Here is a 21,121-nt window from a genome sequence, read left to right on the forward strand (position 1 = left end):
CCGCCGGTGTGTGTAAAACCGGTGTCTCGCCATGTGCGTGCTGCTCGCCGGTTTAAGGTGTCCCCCGATCAACTTACTGAGCTCTTCGAACGTCTTGTCTGCCGGCTTCTCTGGCGCTAGAAGGTCCTTCATCAGGGAGTACGTTCCGGATCCACAAACCGTCAGGAGATGATCCCTGCGTTTGCCGGCCGAATCCTATCCCGACCATTCCTTAGTGACAAAACTTTGCTGTAGTCTCTCAATAAAGTCGTCCCAATCATCACCAACACAGTACCTCTCATCTGTGCTGCTAGTGACCATGCTCGCGTAGTTTAAATCCCAGTTTCTCGTCGCCAATAATATGTCCTTACTATAGTATAAATGCACACGAGGCCCTTACTTGAGAAAAGGTCGCTCTGTGACCAGTTACCTTTATAACCAAGACCTCAAGAGACTGAAGGTGGGTGGAGCTCCCCTTTTATACCGGAAAGTCCAGGTTCGGAGTGTCTCCCACAAGTTCGCCCCCTGTGGTCAATGTTCTCAAGGTGTACAACTTAGGTCAGCTTATACATGGGTTACAATGATAGTTGAATACATGACAGCATCAACAACTCTCTTCGGTCGGGAATTCCACAGGTTAATAACTCTCTGACTGAAGACGTTTCTCGTCAACTCGGTCCTAAATGGCTTACCCCTTTATCCTTATAACTGGATGAAGAAAGAATTCTCTGGCAATTGTTGCAGGGTGGGTGTGTGTGTGTGTGTGTGTGTGAGAGAGAGAGATTGTCCTTGTGTGGAATCTGCTGCCTCGGGTGAAGCGCTAGCTGCAGAGAGTTGGGAGGAGAGGGTCACGTCGAAGTGTTGAATCAGCTGCCAGGCGAGCCCTGGCGAGCAGAGGCGTGACGCAGGCGCAGTGTCAGCCTCGCTCTCTCGCTCGCGCTCCCTCCCCGCGTTCGATGGACGAAAAGTGCAGCCGCGAGCCGCCTTCAGCTCCCGCTCCCGCGCCCCTCACCAATGGAGACGCCCCACAGCAGCAGCAGCGCGAGCAGCAGCAGGCCGCCGGCGACCACCAGCACCACCACCTAATCACCAAAGTCAGCGATGTCTCAGACGGTCAGAAAGCGAAGAAAAAGAAGAAGAAAGCAGGTGAGGAGGAGGAGAAGAGGGGGTGTGGAGGGGGGGAAAAAAAATTCCACACAAAAAAAGTCGGTCGGTCGGTCGGGAGGGAGGGGAATAAAAACGTTGTCGAGGTGAGGCGGGCGGGCGGGGTGAGAGGGAGGGATTGGTGACCTTGGTTTCATCCAGGCCTCGGGCTTAAGAGAGCTTTTTATTTAAGGCCTGGCGTTACCGTGTGTGTTTTTTCTTTAACTCTTCCCCCTTTTTCTCCTCCTCCTCCTCCTCGGCTCGGGGTTGAGCGGAAATCAGATGGCGCTCGGTTGTTTGCCGGCGTGGAGCAGCGGGCCCAGATGATGCCGGCTCGCTGGAATGTTCTCTCTGCTATTTCCTGTCCGCCATGTTGGAGGAGCCCCACTCACTCTCACACAACTGTGTGTTGTGTGTGGAGATGGAGATCTCAGCAGCCCAGGGTTTCAGCAGCAATATTCTTCTTTTAAATTAAACAACAAAAAAAACACCCTCAGGTTTGCTTATTTTTTTTAAACACCATTCTCTTGATTTCTCGGCTAGAATTTGCCTCAACTACCCAAGAAGGAGGGAGTCTGCTAGCGGCCCTCTCCGGGTGTAGTTCTTATTTTTTGTGCCGTTATCACTGATTTTTTTCTTTTCTTATCATGCAGCGCTTCCCACTCCATCCTGAACGATTTCACTTTCGTGTTCCAGATTCATCTCGGTGCAGTTTCTATTTCTCTTTTTTTTCCCCCTCCTTCCACCTTCTCTTTCCCCCCTCCTTCCACCTTCTCTTTCCCCCCTCCTTCCACCTTCTCTTTCCCCCCTCCTTCCACCTTCTCTTTCCCCCCTCCTTCCACCTTCTCTTTTCCCCCCCCCCCCCTTATTCGAAATGGTTTCATAACGTGAGCCAGCTTCACTTGAATAATTCCTTCCCAAAAGACTGAAGAAATAATGTATGTCCATGATTTGTACTTTTTCTGAATTCGTAAGTTTTGCTTTAGGCCATTTTTTTTTGTTGCAGTGCTCACTATTTGGCAGGTGCAGTGTGTGGCACAGACTCGGCCTGCAACGTGGGAAAGTCTCTGAATGAGGGCGGGGAGGGTCTGCTCTCACTCGGGAGCATCGAGCACTTTATTTTTGGAGGCAAAAAAACACTCCGGAATTGCCCCAAATACTCCAGTAAACGTTTAAGAAAGCAAATTATTTTAGTTGCCGTTGAAATACATTTGTGGAGCTGAATCTCTCATTTTTTTTTAATGGTCTTACTAGGGCCTACTTGAGGAAAAGCACAGATGTACAAGGCAGACAAAATGCGTCGTGCTCACGAAATAAACTGACATGACTTGTTTGCTTTCCATTGTTTATGGATGGACTAACTTTTTTTTAGTTCTTTAAAAAAAATCTTTTACGATTTTTACCTCTTCAGTGACCATTTTAACTCCCAATAATATTTAGTTCAGTCGTCTGCTCGTCATTGTTAAATGTAAGATTGAAGTATGTACTTAATTCTTGCTACATTGTATTTAAGTTTGTGTACGGTATGTTAGAACTATAGTGTATAATGTCATGCTTTTAAAAAAAAATTCAGTGAAATGGTGAACATCCAATAATATTCAATAACCATTTCTAAATCTGTTCCTTGCCATTATAAACATCTGAATGCTAGTTAATATGGAATTAGATATGTTTTTAAATGTTATATTTGTATTCAAGGTAGCCAGTGTGCATTTATTGTGTTGCGGACTTTTAATCTTAATTTCAGCGGCAGATGTTGGGCAGCGTTGCAGTCGAGTCACCATTTTGGCATTCACCATTGCTTGGTGAGACAGATTGGACCAGACTCTGTTATATCCAGTTCGGTATTTGTTCACCATTGTTATAGTACTGGCAACTTTTGGGGGAACAGAGAGAGAGAGAGAGAGAGAGCTTGCCTCTTAAGTGGGAGTTGCCGCTGCCAAGTTTTCTTAGTGGGATCACGCAAATTTGTCAGTACACTGAGTTTATTCCATTGGCCTGAATTTGATGTGATTTTTTTTCTTAAATTGTTTCCCTAAATGCATAAAAATGCAAATAATAGCCTTTTGTGTCTTTTAAAGCAGATTTAGTTCAGGTGTAACATTTTGGCCTTAAAACATTGCTATTCACTTTGCCTTTCTAAATGATTGGGCAGTATTGAAAGCAGGAATGAAGAACAGACTAGTGCTGATGCTGCTTCATAGTACCTTGGGTATCGACAGCTCAGTCTTCAATGTAGAAATTCAGTTGTAAGGCTCATAGCCTTGATGTAGAAGTTTTGCAAAGCTGGTATTGGAAATTAAGTAAAAAATCAAATTTTAATAATTTTCTTGATGCAGAGGAGCCATTAATTCCTGTTGCAGTGCTGTCAACTCGCAGTGAATTAAAACATTTGCTATATGTACAAATTTCTCCATTTTCGGATTTCATTTTTCCTTTTTGAGATTTCCTTTACGGGTCCTTGAAGACCTGCAAATCTGTAACTCTTCTTTGGTATGTCCAGTTCGGTACATGGGTTTCTTTTGGTCTATCTTCTGAGACTGGTGCTAGCAGAGTCTTCCTGATTTCTGTCAAGTTTTTGAATATTTACTAATGACGACTTGGTAAGACAGATATTGGGTGGGGTGCAGCCTTTAAAGAAAGATTTGCGTGAAACTAAAACTTTAAATTTAATGTGGAGGAACTATATAGGTAAATGCCTGTCTAATTCTCCTTTTTCATCCAATTGTTTTAGTCCCTTTTGCTTCAAAATAAAGTATTCAACCCTTTGTTTGCGCTTCAACTTTTGAACATTGCTTCTGTAATTCTCTATCATTGGGAGACAGACTAATGATTGTTGCGCTATTCTCTATAGATGTAACTCCTGGTTTCATTGAAGACAGTGAACTGATCCAAAGAAATTTCTCATGCCTTCAGCTTGAAGTTTGGTTGTTTTAATTCTCTACTGTAATGCTGGAAATCACACTTTTATTTCAGTCATAGCTTGACTGTTATAAGCTTATACAACTAAAGTACAGCCTTTTCTTAATACGATTTCAATAAATTTGGCTTTTTAGTTTCCTGTTCACTGAATTCCTTTTTGTAAATGATCTAACCTATTTTGCCTTTTTCTTTTTAAAAAGTTGCTTTAAATCTTTACTTGCCTTGCTGCTTTTTCCTTCTGGCTCCCATGGTTCATTGTGGGAGACCTTCAAATTGATGTTATATCATAGGTCCAACATGTTTTAGGTGTCAAACCAGGCTGCTTTATTACATCGGAATCCAACAAAGTTTAGATGAATCAATTATCTTGCAGAGTTACATTTTTATCCTGTAGGGAAGCCAGAAGGCTGTTTAACAGCAGTCAAAGAAAATTGAATTATATTTTTGGCATACTTTTCCAATATGTCTCAATTTGGATATTGGGTAATTCATAAGGACTCTTTAAATATTCATTATCTACAGTAAAAAGAAAACTAGCATCTCATGGCAGGTTATCTGTATTGCTTCTGAAAAGTATTGTGACCAATTAATTTCCTGATGCAGTACTAGAAGTCATGTGGAGTAGTTTGATGGACTGATGTGGGCTTGGAAAAGGGGCTTTGGCTTCAGTATATTAAGTCTGCCAAAACATTTTTTAAATGTGGGTATTAATGCTTATTAATCTTTAGAACAAAATTAATATACAGTAGTTACTTTGGCAATCACTTAAAGCCCTGATTTCTGAAGTGATATGAAGCATTGTTAACTTTTATTGGTTTTTAAAAAAAAATCTTATAAACTTTGGAAATACTTCAATAATATCCTATATCATGGAAGCAATAATGGCTTCTGGCAAATTGTCACGGATGTGCTGTTCAGAACCAAGTGGTCATGGGTAAACTGCATTACACCATTACCCAGTCATTTAATGAAACACTAGATAAATGAATAAAGATGTTGCCTGACTTTGTTTTATTTTCACACTTTTGCAATGACGTGCTTTTACTCTCACTTTTTAAAGAAGGGAGCATCAGAATCTTCAGGTATTGAGTTTGTCCAGCCTTGCATCAATTGCTGACTTGGAAGAAACTTGAGCTGTTTTTGGTTTTGGTCAGTCTTTTTTAATTAAAAAAAAAAAATTCTGCTCTTAAATGTTATATTTGTGCCCAAAGTAATCAAGTATTCTGTTTTCATGGAGTCACCTGCTCCAGGTCACCACTTGACCTGGTCGAGCAGGGAGGAGAACTGATTTGGCAGATCTCCATGGAGGCAAAAATTGATTATTTTTTAAATTTAAAAAAAATTCAATATTTTTACACTTTTTCAATTGTTGTATGTATAAAATGGAAGTACTTTAATTAACCAGTACTGTCAGACTTTCCTTCCCCTTTAAGTCACATTATTGTGGCGGAGAGAGAAAGCTTTACTCAACAACAGGTTCATGCTGTACCGGACCAACTGTTTGAAAGGGAGGGACTTCATGTACCTTGTATTTTACATACTCTTAACTTGAGCACAGCAAATACAAATTTAAAGTAGGGGAGAATTAATGAAAATTACACATTCTGGCCAAACCTTTGTTATCTGTCTTAATCTTTCAAGAGTTGATTTAGTGCAGTTCTTCATTTTGTACTCCACTCCCTGGAGGTCTCCAGTGCTCTCTCAGAAATCCATCACAGTACTAGGCTGCTGAGTGAGATAAGGATCTGTTAATGGCCAGTTTAAAAGTTGGGGTGTACTGTGACTAAAAGCGCTTCCAATGGACTATCTCCTTTAGTCCCCAAATGAGCAGAGCATCCTTTGCTGCATCAGTGATTATTTTCCTTTTATATACCAGCTCTTGTTAAAGCCTCTGGACAAGGCTGCCAAATTGTGAATCTATAAGTAACTGAACTGAGACTGTCCAAATTCATTTCACACGGAGACCTTGCAATTATTAGAGAATACTTTATATTCTTAAGCTGCGATTCAAGCTCTTGCCCCCAGAGATGAATGGATAGTCTACCAACCTGCACCATCCAGTCCTCTCAAATCATTTTAAACTTGTATGACTGGCTAATAAAAGAAGCTATTCCAGTGTAAAGGACCTTGTCGTTGGGAAAATGCTGGAGTCCATTATGAAGGAAGCAGCAGCAGCACATTTGGAAAAGCATAATTCGATCAAGCAGAGTCAGGATGGTTTTATGAAAGGGAAATCATGTTTGACACATTTGCTGGAGTTCTTTGAGGGTGTAATGAGGAGGGTGGATAAGGGGAAACTAGTGGATGTGGTGTATTTGCATTTCCAGAAGGCATTCGATAAGGTGCCACATAAACGGTTACTGCACAAGATAAAAGTTCACGTGGTTGGGGGTAATATATTAGCATGGAAGGAGGATTGGCCAACTAACAGAAAACAGAGAATCGTTTAAATGGGTCATTTTCCGGTTGTCAAACAGTAACTAGTGGGGTGCCGTAGGGATCGGTGCTGGGACCTCAACTATTTACAATCTACATGAATGTCTTGGATGAAGGGACCGAGTGCAATGTAGCCAAGTTTGCTGATCCAAAGATGGGTGGAAAGCAAATTGTGAGGACACAAAAAATCTGCAAAGGGATATAGACAGGCTAAGTGAGTGGGCAAAAATTTGGCAGATGGAGTATAATGTGGGAAAATGTGAAGTTATCCACTTTTGCAGAAAAAATAGAAAAGCAAATTATAATTTAAATGGAGAAAAATTGCAAAGTGCTGCAGTAGAGAGGGACTTGGGGGTCCTTGTACATGAAACACACAGTTATTATGCAGGTACAGGAAGTAATCAGGAAGGCAAATGGAATGTTGGCCTTTATTGCAAGGGGGATAGAGTATAAAAGCAGAGAAGGACTTCTACAGCTGCACAGGGTATTGGTGAGGCCACACCTAGAGTACTACGTACTGTTTTGGTGTCCGTATTTAAGGAAGGATACACTTGCATTGGAGGCTGTTCAGAGAAGGTTCACTGGGTTGATTCCGGAGATGAGGGGGTTGACTTACGAAGATAGGTTGGGCCTATACTTGGGAGTTCAGAAAAATGAGATTATCTTATCGGAACATATAAGATAATGCGTAGACTCGACACGGTGGATGCAGAGAGAAATTTTCCGCTCTTAGGGGAAACAAAAACTAGGGAACATAGTCTCAGAATAAGGGGTCGCCCATTTAAAACTGAGATGAGGAGGAATTTCTTCTGAGGGTTGTAAATCTATGGAATTCTCTGCCCCAGAGAGCTGTGGAGACTGGGTCATTGTATCTCTGCCTTAAATATATTCAGATTTTTGAGCGATAAGGGAATAAAGGGTTATTGGGAGCGGGGGGGGGGTAGTTGAGCTGAATCCATGATCAGATCAGCCATGATCTTATTAAATGGCGGAGCAGGCTCGAGGGGCACTCCTCCTCTTTTTTATGTTCTTATTCATCATTACTCGATTGCATCATATTAATTATTTCTAAAGTGTAGTTTCTGTTGTGTGCGCAAGGTATTGCAAACAAAGGAGATCGATGACCAGTTAATGCAGCACTCCCTCAGTATGGCACTCCTGAAGTATCAGCTTAGATTATGTGTTCAGTTAAGCTTGAATCCACAACTTTCAGATTCAGGGGCATCATTACTATCTCAGTCAAGCTGACCATGTTTGAGCTAATAAAGGGTCTAAATAAAAATTACAGTTAAAAGAAAAATGTGCATTTATATAGTGCATTTCACAACCTCAAGGCATCCTAAAGTGCTTTACAGCCAATTAAGTACTTTTGAAGTGTAGTCACTGTTGTAATGTAGGAGAAACGGCAGCCAATTTGAGCACAGCAAGTTCCCATAAACAACCATGTGATGATAACCAGATAATCTGTTTTAGTGATGTTGATTAAGGGATAAATATTGGCCAGGACACCAAGGGTAACTCCCCTGCTGCTCTTCGAAATAGTGCCATGGGATCTTTACATCCACCTGAGAGAGCAGATGAGGCCTTAGTTTAACATCTCGTCCAAAAGATGGCACTGCCGACAGTGCAGCAGCACCCCCTCAGTACTGCACTGGAGTGTCAGTCTAGATTTTTGCACTCCAGTTTCTGGAGTGGGACTTGAACCTGCAATCTCGGACTTGGAGGCAAGTGTGCTACCAACTGACCCACGACTGACACTTGGGTCTATAAAGTTCTTGATTTTCAACGAAAAGGAAACCTCCCAAAATTTCAATGCAAAAGTGCTAAAATTCATACGAGCCATAAGAATGACAATCATTGTTACAAATCTTCTAACTATCAAAATTCACACTTTCATGTTGGCAGATGTATATGAATAACTTCTTCTTTTACTCCGTGTATTACCATCAGCTTTTGCTCTACTTCTCCAGTGCTGTGATATTCAAATAGCAAATCTCCTTTCTGACTTCAGATCTGGCTCCTGTTACTCATTTTAAATCTCTTTACCCATATCTATCTTACTGGGCATCCTTTAAATATAAATCAGCAGCAGGAGCCTAGACTAAAGTCAGGAGGGCAGTCTCCAATTTAAATATGTCTGACATCTTGAGAGAGACTCCTCCAGTAGGAGGGCAACCTTGGGGAAGATGTGACCATATCAGACGATCCTGTCTTTCTCCCTACTTTTGGAGAAGTGGGGTGCTGTACATTTCTGTCAGCTGGTGTGTCATTCCTCTAATACTGCAATATTTAAGTTGGAACTTTTATGCTCAATTTCGACCAGGAGCCTGGTCAGGCCTAGAGTAGGGAGGGAGAATTTCCATTTAAATATCAAAGCACTAGAGAAGCAAGCATATTACCAACTGCTGTTGCTCCAATCCTCCTCCAATTTTTTAATGACTGCTCCCCTTACTGACTAAACCCAAGTTCTTGTCATTGAACTAAAATCTGAGACTGCTGTGCAGGATAAATGCTGGAAGAGGAGGTTTTATAATTGTCAGGGGAGCTAGGGAAGAGGTAGGAACAGAGTCCTGTTTAAATATCACCGTGCTGCAAGAGAAACCGTTGTGCAGGAGGGCACAAGTGCACCATCAAACTATGAAAGGAATCAGATCCTCTTTTCTCTCTCCTTCCCCCGCCACCCCACCCCCTCAAACAGACACAAATTTCTCAACTTGCATATTGCATGTACACAATAATCTATATAGTCATTAAGATCTATCTGCCCATGCAATTTCTGAGGGTGCAGTTGTTAGGCTATTGACCTTACTTTTTTTGACTAACAAACCAGTGTAGTAGAGTATGGCCACGAGTGGCATGGCCTTAAGCCAGTTATTTAGTTGTGCTTTTACAATTCTTTTTTGAGGGTGGTTTTTATACTATGGATTTTACAAATCATCATAAAACCTGTACGGTGTCTTCAATGGTGTTTCCCATTTTATATTGCTATAATCGGTGTTTGATTTCTCATCACATGCTGTACTTAAACATAGGAAGTTCCAGTAGTTCTCGAACTAATCTTTTGCATAGGTTATAGTACTGAAAGCTGTATTATGGGCCATTTCAGTTTTTCACATTTTCTGTTTGCTTGTATTGAGTTGGGATTCTATTGGTGAGTAAGTAACCTATTGAAGTTTACCATAAATAGAATTGCATTCATCTATTCTCTTATGAGCAACCTTTCTTTCTTGTCCTTTTTGCTGCTTTAGGATTTAGGCTGCTTCTCCTCTAACTGTTGAGGCAAGCAATCTGGTCCCAAGCCTCTGATAATTGCTGGTTGAGAAGAGGGCCTATGGTGTTTCACACTTGTTGACTTCATTTTTCCTTTCCTGTTGTGGAAGTACCTGACCTCTGCCAGGCACTTGCCCATGATGGATAAGGCAGGATTTGGCACTTGATTGAGAGAGGAATCCTGGACATCCCAGCACAGATTAGTTGGGCCAAATGGCCTGTTTCTGTGCTGTATATCCTATGCCCATTTCCAAAAGCTTGCCTTTTAAGTTCGAGTAACAACACAGTCGTTTAAGTTCTGCTTATTCGAGCTAATCCGTGGAATAAATTCTGTTGTGCATTATGATAAATTCAGTTGGTGCTTTTAAAGTGGAACATTATTTACCAGTCTTGAGTCCAGGTGTTCTATCATGAGTTATGACAGTTTTGCTTAAGATTGAAAGAATGTCTGGAATTCATTAACACCTATGTGATGTTCTGTGACTACATGTTCCTCATGAATTTGTAGCACATTTTGTAGAATTGCTTCTGCAGTACCATGTGGATCTCTCCTGGTATTGCATATGTTAGAGCAGGTGATGTACCGTTTTATCACTCTAAATTTTATATTACTAGTAAATTGCTCGTGATGATGCTCATGGCAAGTTTGAATAGGTTAGTGAATAAAATGGGTCAAGATGAAATGGAGTTTATGTGAGAATTGGAGTCATTAGTTGATGTTTAGTAGGTTGGAGAGTCTTGGAGTAGGAAGTGTTTTCTTGGAATTGGGTGGTGGGGGGCAGAAGGGATGCTGGTTTTAGTGGAGTAGTGGGAGTGATGGTTTGGGTGGTTGGGAGATGTCGGGCAAAGGAGTCGGTGGGAGCCTTTTGAGAGGTGATTGGGAAGCGGGCAATGCAAAAGCAGAAGAGCAGCCATAGATGATGAAGGAAAGGGAACCAGTAACAGGCAGCAAAAAAAGTAGTTAGTTTCGAAGATGAAAGGACAGGCATGTACATGCGACTTAATTATCTTTAGTTTTGCAGCATTGGGAAACCAGCACTATTCTCTAACCCCCCCCACCCCATTACTCTCTGTCCTCTACTACTCTGCCAATCTGTGCTGTAAAGCCCTCTCTCTGTCCTCCTCGCTTTCTCCCCCCCCCCCCCCCAACAAAGAGCTGTCACTTGCTCTTTCAGAAACAACATTTTTAAGTGTTAGGCTGGGAAGTATTTAGCTGGGAACAGGTATATTAAAATTACATTCAAACTTGTGGTGCCCCCGCCTTCTCACTGGCACATCACTGTAAAACACATACCTGCTGCTTGCTATTTGCTGTGCTGCCTTTTCTCTCATTTCTCTTTCTCCCCCACCCATGGCTCCTTGTGTTCCTTCGGTAACTGTTGTATATGGTTGTCCAATGTGCTGCCATATCTTGGGTCTTGCTGCATTCAGGCCAAATCCCATTTTGCCCTCTGACTTTCCCGATTAGCTCGCTTGATTTTCGGTAAACCGGCGCTTTCTTGCCCACTTGTATTACTTGCCTGGGGATCTTATAAAGTTTGAGATCTCATCTTGAGAAGTTGCAGGCTCAAATCGTTTTTTCTCTCCCATTCAGTGACACTGAAAGTTGTATAATGCAGAGAACATTTTTTTAAAAAAAAACAACTAGAGCATCACCAACACTTGAGGGGGGCGGTAAGAATCAACAATTAGAATTTAGTGAATCCTTTGTGTTGCCAAGTGGAATGCATTAGTAATTTGTGGGACCTGTAGTCTGACACAGTCTGGGTGCTATTGGCTGGCTAAGATTCATGAATCATTCTTGTTTTTAAAAACTACCATTACTGATGCATTTTCACTCCAACTGCTGCCTTCGGTAGCTTGAAGTCAGTGCTTCATGCAGTGCCACTAACTTTTATATGTTGACAGATATTGATGGTTTTAAGTAGCTGAAGTTTTAGAAATATAAATGGTACTGTTGAAACCAGCACTATAAAATGTATAGTCTATAGAATATATAAGCAAAATATTTAAAATCAGAATAGTACTCCCATTGTATCCTGAGAAAAATGAAGTAATATGTTAATTTTCTTGGGCATAGTGCAGAAATGCTATTCAGAGGTGAACTTGTGTGCTCATTCATTTGACTGCAATTGATTGGATAGTATGCTTGATATGAGAGTATCCTGCACATCCCAGCAACCAAATTATTTTGAAATTGTAATTAAGATCTAACTTTTTGTCTCTTTCTTTTAGGTTTTGAAGAATTAAATGGTGATGCTGGATCAGAAGACGAGGTTGAATCTGCAGCAAGCCAGGAAACTGAAGAGTTAAACTTGATTTCTTCCAGCGCAGCTAATGGCAGGAAGCAATTTTTAGACACTAATTTCAACCCCAGGCACACAACAAAAACTATCTCACACAGTAGAGTGGGTAATAAAACAAAGAATTATAATCAAAAAAACAATATGGACAAAAAGAATGACAAAGCCTTTGAGAATAAATCTAGGGATAGTCGAGCAATTGAGAAAAAGGAGGCGTTGTCATTTCTTAATGGTGTTATAACTAGCAGCTCTGGCTACATTACAAATGGATTTTCTGTCAAGAATTCAGCTGACAACGATGGTAGTGGATCTGAGAGTGGTTACACCACACCGAAGAAACGCAAAGGCCGGAGGAATAGCGACAAAGGTGTTGAGAACTTAAATTTGTTTCAAGACAAAATCATGCAGCACGAGGGGAATCCACTAACCCCAAAACCTGATCTTGAGAATGCCAAACTTGAGTTACCTGAGCAGAAGGCAAATCGTCTAGAAAATGCTAAACCTAGTGGTAGGTATGAACTTACAGCAGTTAGTGCAGCTGGAGCTCGTGGAAAGGTGGGAACTGGTGAAACTCAGCGAAAAAACTCTGATGGAAAACCTAGTGGTGGTAAAAAGTACGAAGAGCGACCTAAATCAAAGGCAGCATGTGTAACTTCAAAGGAAGACTCTTGGACCCTCTTTAAACCACCTCCTGTCTTCCCAGTGGACAACAGTAGTGCAAAAATTGTTCCCAAGATTAGTTATGCAAGTAAAGTTAAAGAGAATCTCAACAAATCGCCCTCAAATCAGTCACTGGCTGTGGACACTCAGGCACAAGCTTCAGGTCGTTTGTCACAGGTTCCCATGTCTGCTGTGAAAGCTGTCACCTCATCTAGCTTTTCCAATGGTTTGGCTTCAGGCGTGACTGATGGGCATATTGGTGTTTCAGGAGTCCAGACAGTTACTGCTGCTAATACTGTAGTGCCTGCCTCATCTGGGAGTGAAACCTCTGTGTCCCCCGATGGCACAGACCCAGTGGCCGTGGAACAAAGAAAGCAGGGTCTCTTTGTCTACCCTACAAATATGCAATCGGTGCTTCCTAGCACGACGCAGGTGGAGCTGCCATCACAGACAACTCAACAAAACCTGGGGGATATTTTCCAGAACCAGTGGGGGTTATCTTTTATAAATGAGCCAAGTGCTGGCCCTGAGCTAGCCACTGTAAGATCTGTGGACAACCCACCTCTGGAGGTGACGTTTCAAGCTGAATGTGCTGCCACTTTGGTTTCACAGGGTGCTGAACTGCTGTCATCAGGATCTGAAATTCCTGTGTTTCCAAAGGCTTATGAACTAGACAAACGGACTAGCCCTCAGGTTCTCAGCAGTGTCATGAAGACTGCCACTGTGGCTGCTGGTGTTTCTGCTGAGGGCATGGCCCTGTCTGTGGAACCACATGTTAGTGAACTGCAAAAGATGGCTGCTACAAGCCAAAGTGCAATAGTTTTTGTCCCGAAGGACTTTGGGAATGAAACACCACAACAGGCCTCTTCTACCAATGCTTTGGTGCCATCAGCCAAAGAACACCCAAGGTACCACAGAGGCTTTGACAGAAAAGACAGCTTTGGGTCATTTGACTTGAAATCTGCTGTTATGTATCACACTAAAGGTAATATTTTAATGGAGTTTGCACCCAAATGAAAATTGGTTGTTGCAATATATCTACTTTCTGAGGATCTCAAAATATTAACCGGGATTTTTCTTAAAGTCTTAATGAGCTTTGAACATTTTTTCATAGTATCTTCAGCGATTATCCTTACTCAGCAAGAGTTCAAATTTTTGGCACACGAGTAAAAGTTTACAATGCAATTGAGTTTGATTTTAGTCTTAATTGCACATCAAGTTATCATGATGTTCCTGGTACAGGTTGGACTTCTGTGGTCCGGCACCCTCGGGACCTAACCGGTGCCAAAACAGAATATTCCAAACCACGAAGGTCACACCTAGCCTAGGCTTAGCGGTACTTTTAGACAGCACCCGGGCTCCTGAATGCCTCCGGCTCAGGCTGCAAAACTTGGGCCTCGCTTGCCAACTCCATGTAGAAATCTCCCAGCCACATTTATTAATTAACATACTGATTTGGTGCTTTTTTAAAATAAACTCTCCTCTCCCACAGGCCCAGCTTTGGCACCTCAGTTAGCTGTCTGCCCATCCCTTTCCTTGCCCGGCCCGGTTACTTCACTGAACTGGCGATGCCACCCACACACAAGCAGCAGTTCCACAGCACAGAGCCAGGAAGCGCGGGAAACCGGGACAAATGCCGAACCACAGATGTTTCCGGAACAGAGAGGTCCAACCTGTAATTTAATAGGATGGAAGACACTTTTTCCACAATTCAAATTCTGGTTCATTTTGAATTGCTTAGGCTCTATCTAAATTACTTAACACTGCTAAACCTAGTATATGGTATGTACAAAAACTGAAGTACTTTTCTTCGAGGCTTGCTGTTGTACCTTGATTTGCTTCATGATGTGGGTAGGCCTTCCTGTACATGGAACCCTGTGCACCTTAAAGCCCATTTACATTAGAACTTGGAACATCTACATAGTAGCAGACCTGAGATATGGATATTTTAAGTGCCATCTAGACGTCAGTTGGGAACATTACCATACTAGCACTGCAAAGAAACTACCTTGAGTCAAAGCAGTATATAAACCTTCTAAGAAATGGGTTACTTGAAGTGGCAATGTCCCTGTATCTGTTCCCCCAAATTAAATCCTATAACTTAATTCTGGAGTAAATATCTGGGCAATCTGTAGAGGGATAGGATGAAGGCTTTAATAACTGAATACAATCTTGTCTGGTCAAGACAGTTGCACAAACCTTTCAACCTTAGTTACCTGTGTTGTATGCCACCGGATACCTGTTGTTTCTGGCAGCACTCTGGTAGCTCTCCTTAGTGATCGCTGCTCTTGTATTAGCCTCAAGTGCAAATCAGATTTTGCCACTGCGGTGTCTTCACAATTGAGCCTGATCCTGTTCTTCACATTTGTCGTGCTTGTTTCAAGCAGGGTAACTTGATAACAGTTAAGAACATAAACTGTGGCTGGGTTTTTTCCTCTTTTCCTCCCCCTTCACCTGAGGGCCATGAGTCCAAATGTGATACCCTCCTAGCTGAGATCAGTAAACTCCGCTCAGATGGGGATTAAACCTGGATCTGCCTTGATTTGTATACCTGTATACGTGAGGTGTATTTGCCACCAAGATATTGAAGTACATCATACTTTTGGAAAGATCTATGACAAGAGCCTCAATTGCAACAAATAAAATAAAGCCCCCCCCCCCCCCCACAGCTTTATTTTATGTATTTAAGCTCTCAATTGGAAGCTTTAATTTAGTTACCAAATCTTTAAATTGATTGGGTAGTCTGCAATAATCTTTACAGTACTGCAAATACTGGGATGGTAAGTCTACCCAGCTACACTAATTGTAATTGGCAAATGTCTACTGATCAAACTGATCTGTCACTGCTGTTGAGCAGTACCCAATTTATGGGGCTGGATTGGTTTTAATAGATAATAATTGAAGTATAACTATTCAAACTGGTTCCATTAGAGAGTGGGTTCAATTATTGGAGAGAATGTGAAAGTAGGGGAATAATCCTGAATGGCAACAATTAAAATGATTTGAGGTGACAATTAATTACAAATACAATTTATACTTGCAATTACCAGGCTATCCTAATTCTAAGTTAAACTCAGTTGACTTAATCAAGTCAGTTTTCAACCATGTGTTTTGATGGAGTGGATATGGTATTAAGATGGTCAGTTTGCAGGGGTGGAGGGTGGAAAGAGAAAATCATTAGTTGCTTGATGACTGGATGCTATTTCATGTCCCAATTGGAGAAAGACATGAAGGTTATTTTTTTCTTCAAGTGTTAACTCCTTGCAAGTTGGATAGCTATTGAGTCTGTAGTCAAGGGAAAATTATAGCTGTTTTTTGAACATGTATATTTGCAATAAAAATGTTAGTCATGGTCATTTTGAGGGAGGAGTGGTGGGCGTTGAAAATAACCATCCCATGCCACCAGAGATTGCTCTGTCTTACTAGCATTTATTGCAGGTTACTATAGAACTGTGTGTCTAGATATTCCATACAAGTCTGAGGGAGGGGGAGGGGGTTTGCATGGTGTCCAATTGCTGCATTGAGATTGAATCATTGTAAATTGCTAAGTGCAGATGAAGTGCTTTTGGTCCCAAGTCCTCCCTCCCTGTCTGACATGGGTACAATAATTGTTAAAACTCCTACCTTGTGGGAGATATTAGAATCCTTAGTTTATTTTCCTTCCTGCCGCAGAGCGCCACCTTCAGCAGGGCGCTGCTCAGCTGACCATCAGCGATGAGATCGAACAACCAGCGGGTCGGCATCCTTTTTGGTCCTGGATGCCAATTGAGAGGTGTCAGAGCTGGGAAAGATCAATCTTGTCAAGTCAGGAGCGGGGGAAATAAACTAAAAATTCAAATGACTTTAACAAGGTAGGATTTCTTTTGAACCTTGGATGGCACAGCATTTCATATTGAACGTTTCTCCCACATAAACACATCGAGGTACCCGTTGTTAAAAGAAATATAAATACATTTCAGAAAATATAAAGCATCACGTGGAAAGATTAATGTGTTACTGTTTCCTGAAGAAATCTTTCGTTTGTTGACATGCCTTTGTGCACAAATAGTATTTATCATTTTGAGCAACAGTGCCAATTCTGATTGCTTAATGATCTAATTATATACTCAAAATTTTGAAATGTGAAAGGACTTTAATGTTGTTTATCCTGGGCAACATTTCAAGTCCACATGCCTCTGGTGCCTCCTACAGGTTATTTAGGCCACTACTGTGCGGCCCGAAAGAACTGTTTTTCAGGTACGCCACGAGGATTGCATTAGGAAAATGTTTTTTTATTTTTCTACAGGATTAAGTGCATTCCGTGTAATTTGCAGTTTAATTTTGAAAAATTAATACAAATGGAGCCACCCCTTATCCAGAGCCACCCCTGGCCTCCGGTGGAGCATGCGCAAAACTCCAACATGAACAAATTGAAGTCCTTCCTCACTGCCGACTCCCGCAATCGCTGGCCTGACCCTGTGATCCACCGCCTCAACCCCCCCCCCCCTCCCCCCCCCCCCCCCCCCATGATCTCTCCGCCACACTCCCAGCCCCAAGCGAGCCAGCCTCGATATCACCTTGCTCAGTACCTGTACCATCCAAATCAACATGACCACCCCTCGTCTGGAAAAATCCCTTTTCCAGAACATGCCAAGTCCTGAGGGTTCTGGATAAGGGAGGTTCAACCTGTAGTTGATTGGGTAGTAGTGTGGGGCAGTGTAAGAGAAGATAATGTCGGTGTACCACTTCATCTTTACACTGATTAGGCTAATGCTACTGTGATATATTTTAGGATGGCTGGGTTGCATACTGACCATGCAATCAACTGCTTTGGTTTCTTACAAAATGTGGAATACCAGTGTACATATGTGCATGGAGAATGCTGGAGCTTCCATTCTGAAGCTTGTTATTTTACCCTACATATTAATCCAACTGCTGACCAGAGGAGTTGAAATATGCTGCTGTGTGCATCTAGGCAAATTCTAATGCATGCCATTCGATTTTGGGATGTTGAACTTTTTTGCTGAGTAGATGTGAGGGAAGGCGTGCTTATCTTCTCCTTGAAATATTTACAGGGACTATTGACTCCTAAAATAGTAAAAACTGGGAATGGTTAAGTGGTTTATTTTGAAATAATTTACAGTCTTGTGTATCTTTGCGTTTCCAGCACTTCACATACTGTTTGACATGTAAATAAGAATTGTGGGAGAATTACTAATTAAACTCCAATAATTAGACATGCTGGGCTGGATGTTCGGTTCTGCTCATTTCGTGGCGACAGGACGGTAAAGTTTTGCCCGGGAACAATTTGCGCATCAATCAGCAAAATTGGGCAGCTGGGCACTGAGTGAGGGACGGAGCGCTAAGGGAGGCATTCCACACCCCTCTTAGGGCGCTAAGCCGACTGAGCAAGTGCAAATCTCGAGCTAAACGGCCAGCCTCCGAGAGGCTTGGGGAGCAATAAAAAACCTGAAAACTCCCCACCAAAAACATTCCCAGTAAATAATTCATGCCACCACAACATAAATCGCAAATAAAATTTAAAAAACACATTTACTTGAGGTCGATATTACTTGCCTCACTGCAGCCACTACAGTTCGGACCGCCTGCTTTCACAGGCAGTCCCAGCACAGTGCTCCACGGATCAGACAGAGCCAGTGTCGCAACCAGGGGAGTTACACAATGGCTCGCCTATTCCGGGCAGTAATGCTCTGCGTCCTGCCGACACCAGCACCGAAAATCCCAGTGGGGTGCTGGAAGCTGGCCGCTCGCCCAGAAGAGCTTATTGCCGCCCCTCCGAGGTGAAAACAGGCCGAAACTCCAGCCCGCTATCTTTGTGGATAAGTGGCTACTGTCTGATGTAACAAAGTGGAACAATTTAAGTCACATTTTTGAGATTTGCCAGCCACATTTATTATATTATGGAAAAAGTCATTTTCATTTCTGACTGGGGAGGTACAAGACTTTGCAAACACACTTTTCCAGCCACAAATCTCATAATTCAGCTCAGGATATGCATATTTATAGCAGTTAGATCTTGTGGCCTTAATGGGACACTCCAATTTAGTAGAACAATACATTGCATGGTACTTTGTTATAATCTTGTCGTTACAAAACTATGCGGATTCCAATTTATCACCAGCAGGGTCACTAGAAACCCAGTAATGTATATCAAGTAGGGAAGTGAAGAATTCTTGTATTTTGTGTTCTGCATTTGGCTAATATAGCAAAAACTAGTTAACTTCTTGTCTTGGGAGTTTCTGGAAAAATTTACTGAATGATTTGTAATTAGACATTTTGATTTTATTACCTTGAGGTGTGTGACTGCAATGATTCCTATCTTAGTTTTTAAAAAAAATGAACTGATTGCATTCCAGGTTTAATCATGGCTTTTCTATAAAACAAAGAAAGTGGACTTGTGGTTCTCGTGCTGTTTTGAAGGAGATGGTTGTCTCTTATGAATAAATCTGAGTTCAGCTCAGACCAGGGATTGCAGCTGAATACAGTTTCACACTGCATGGTGCATTAATCCAGTAAGCTATAAGGAAGGGAAGCTTCCCATATTTGGTATTTGTTTCTGTAGCAGTGTTTTCCTATTTTAGGCAGTGGTGTGGGGGCGACTTTAATGTTAAGTGTAAAGATTGCAGCTAAAGTTTGCACAGCTAATTTAAACCAGATAAAGAAGTTCATATTCACAGTTGAAGGTTGTTGTCTCTGCATGAGTTCTGTAATATGTGAAAGCTAAAACAATGCATTACCATATATTTGCAGTGATCTTTTTCTCATCCATTCTTCTCTTTCTCAGCGCCCCCCCCCCCCCCCCCAATATCTAGGCCATTTATCTTTCCCTGTGTGGGAACATTCCTTTTTGAATTGACCAAGTATAACTTTTATATATTGGGCCCACCTATACCTGTAAAGATGCTGAGGTTAGAAATTCACCATATAGGAAACAAAGAGAACCACATATGATCTATGTTGAATTGTCAACCATGCACTTGACTTTTATTTTTGTTTACTAATCTGTCTCCCATGGTTTTTATGTAGTCTAGGGTCTGGAGCTGTGACATTAAACTGCTACGGTAAAGCTGTGTTTGATTCGGCTTGTCCGTTTTAAGGTCCGTGCTCAAGAACTCATTGTGGAGACTTAATGTAAATGACAATACCTTAATGTTAATTAGAGGCTAACTGTTGGAAGGACGTTTCTAAAGACTGGCAGTTGCTTGTAATTCACCAGCTCCTGCCCTTGAGAGGCCAGATGAAAGCTATAAAATGTTTTTTTTTTTGACCACATTTGGATGCAGCGCCTTCGTATATACCGCCAATTCTCCCATGGTGTTGCTTGCTGTTGGTAAGTGATTACATTTTCATGAGAATGGGTGCGAGGGTTTGTAAAAAAAAAATCTCAGTTTTGAGAGACCTCACCGGGCAGAAAATGTTTTTTGGTCCAATCCTGGAAAAGTTATTTTGTTACCCACAATAAAAAACTGTCCTTCCCTATTTTCCTCCTCCACAAATGTACAATTACATAAATAAAAAACAACGAAAGGGATACCAACAAGAGATGCAAAAAGAGAATATGAAAAAAAAACTTGTAATGGATAGGAAAGCTAACAGCAAAAGTTCTTAAGTGTTGGGATAAATTACCAGTGCACAAGTTAGGACAAATTGCCAGTGCACGAGAATCTAAAGTCAACAGGAGGAACTTGGTGAATTTAATACAAGTTAAATAAAATGGTAATGGAGGAAATAATGGTACCGCAGATACCATTCAGTTGTGATTTGTTTTATAGATATGAAGCTTGAGTCCAGCAAGTGTGCTCCAGAAATTCATGTGTGTATATAATATGAAATGTGACACCTGACATCCGAAGGACAAAATGTGCTACATGTAGGGTAGAGATGGGAACCTTTTCCTCTGGGGTTTCTCCCCATCAGTCTGGAGCACATTAATGATGTTTAGCTGCTAACCTAGTCTACAGTAATCATTGTGGAGAAGTGGTCTTAATTGTCCTGAGGTCAGTCAATTGAAAAGTTTGCAGATTTCTGGGTGTATGTAAATTTCTGGTTTGAGGGGGAAAAGACTTTTCTACTTATTTGGATGGTGTTAGATGCTGTATAGATAAGTTGCATAAAAGTAGAGTGCAGTTGGCGAAAGCTTCAAAGACAGATGGTTCTTGAATTTAATCTTGCTGAAAACATAGAGAAAGGTACTTGGGTACCAGTGTATTTTCCAGAAACTCCAAAAACCTTGGTTCACTAATCAAAAACTTGCAGGGCTAAAAATTGAAGGTGCGTCCTGGCACATGTCAGGATGTGCCTACTGAGAGTTCTGCTGAATTTATCATATTTCATGGGGTCATGGGATGATCATTTCCTACCACAGTCAGGCATCCGCGCCATTAGGGGTGAATCCAAGGCATCCACCC

The 21,121-nt window shown here is 41.6% G+C and overlaps 1 protein-coding gene across 3 annotated transcripts in view; it reads left to right on the top strand.

Moving 5' to 3' along the window:
• The first annotated feature begins 887 nt into the window (after positions 1-887).
• Positions 888-21,121, top strand: part of nufip2 (nuclear FMR1 interacting protein 2) — a 46,024-nt gene continuing 25,790 nt past the window's right edge. The window contains exons 1-3 of one of the 3 annotated variants that reach the window (XR_011587249.1): positions 888-1,125; positions 11,986-13,698; positions 16,386-16,564. Coding sequence is in view for 2 of the 3 variants with exons in the window: in XM_070857082.1 (XP_070713183.1) it covers positions 936-1,125; positions 11,986-13,698 (1,903 nt within the window). In the remaining variant the exon portion in view is untranslated. The remainder of the gene's footprint in view (positions 1,126-11,985; positions 13,699-16,385; positions 16,565-21,121) is intronic. The other 2 variants (XM_070857082.1, XM_070857083.1) reach the window with 2 other exon arrangements.

Source organism: Pristiophorus japonicus, chromosome 16 (genome assembly GCF_044704955.1).
Source record: "Pristiophorus japonicus isolate sPriJap1 chromosome 16, sPriJap1.hap1, whole genome shotgun sequence".
Taxonomy (NCBI): domain Eukaryota; kingdom Metazoa; phylum Chordata; class Chondrichthyes; family Pristiophoridae; genus Pristiophorus; species Pristiophorus japonicus.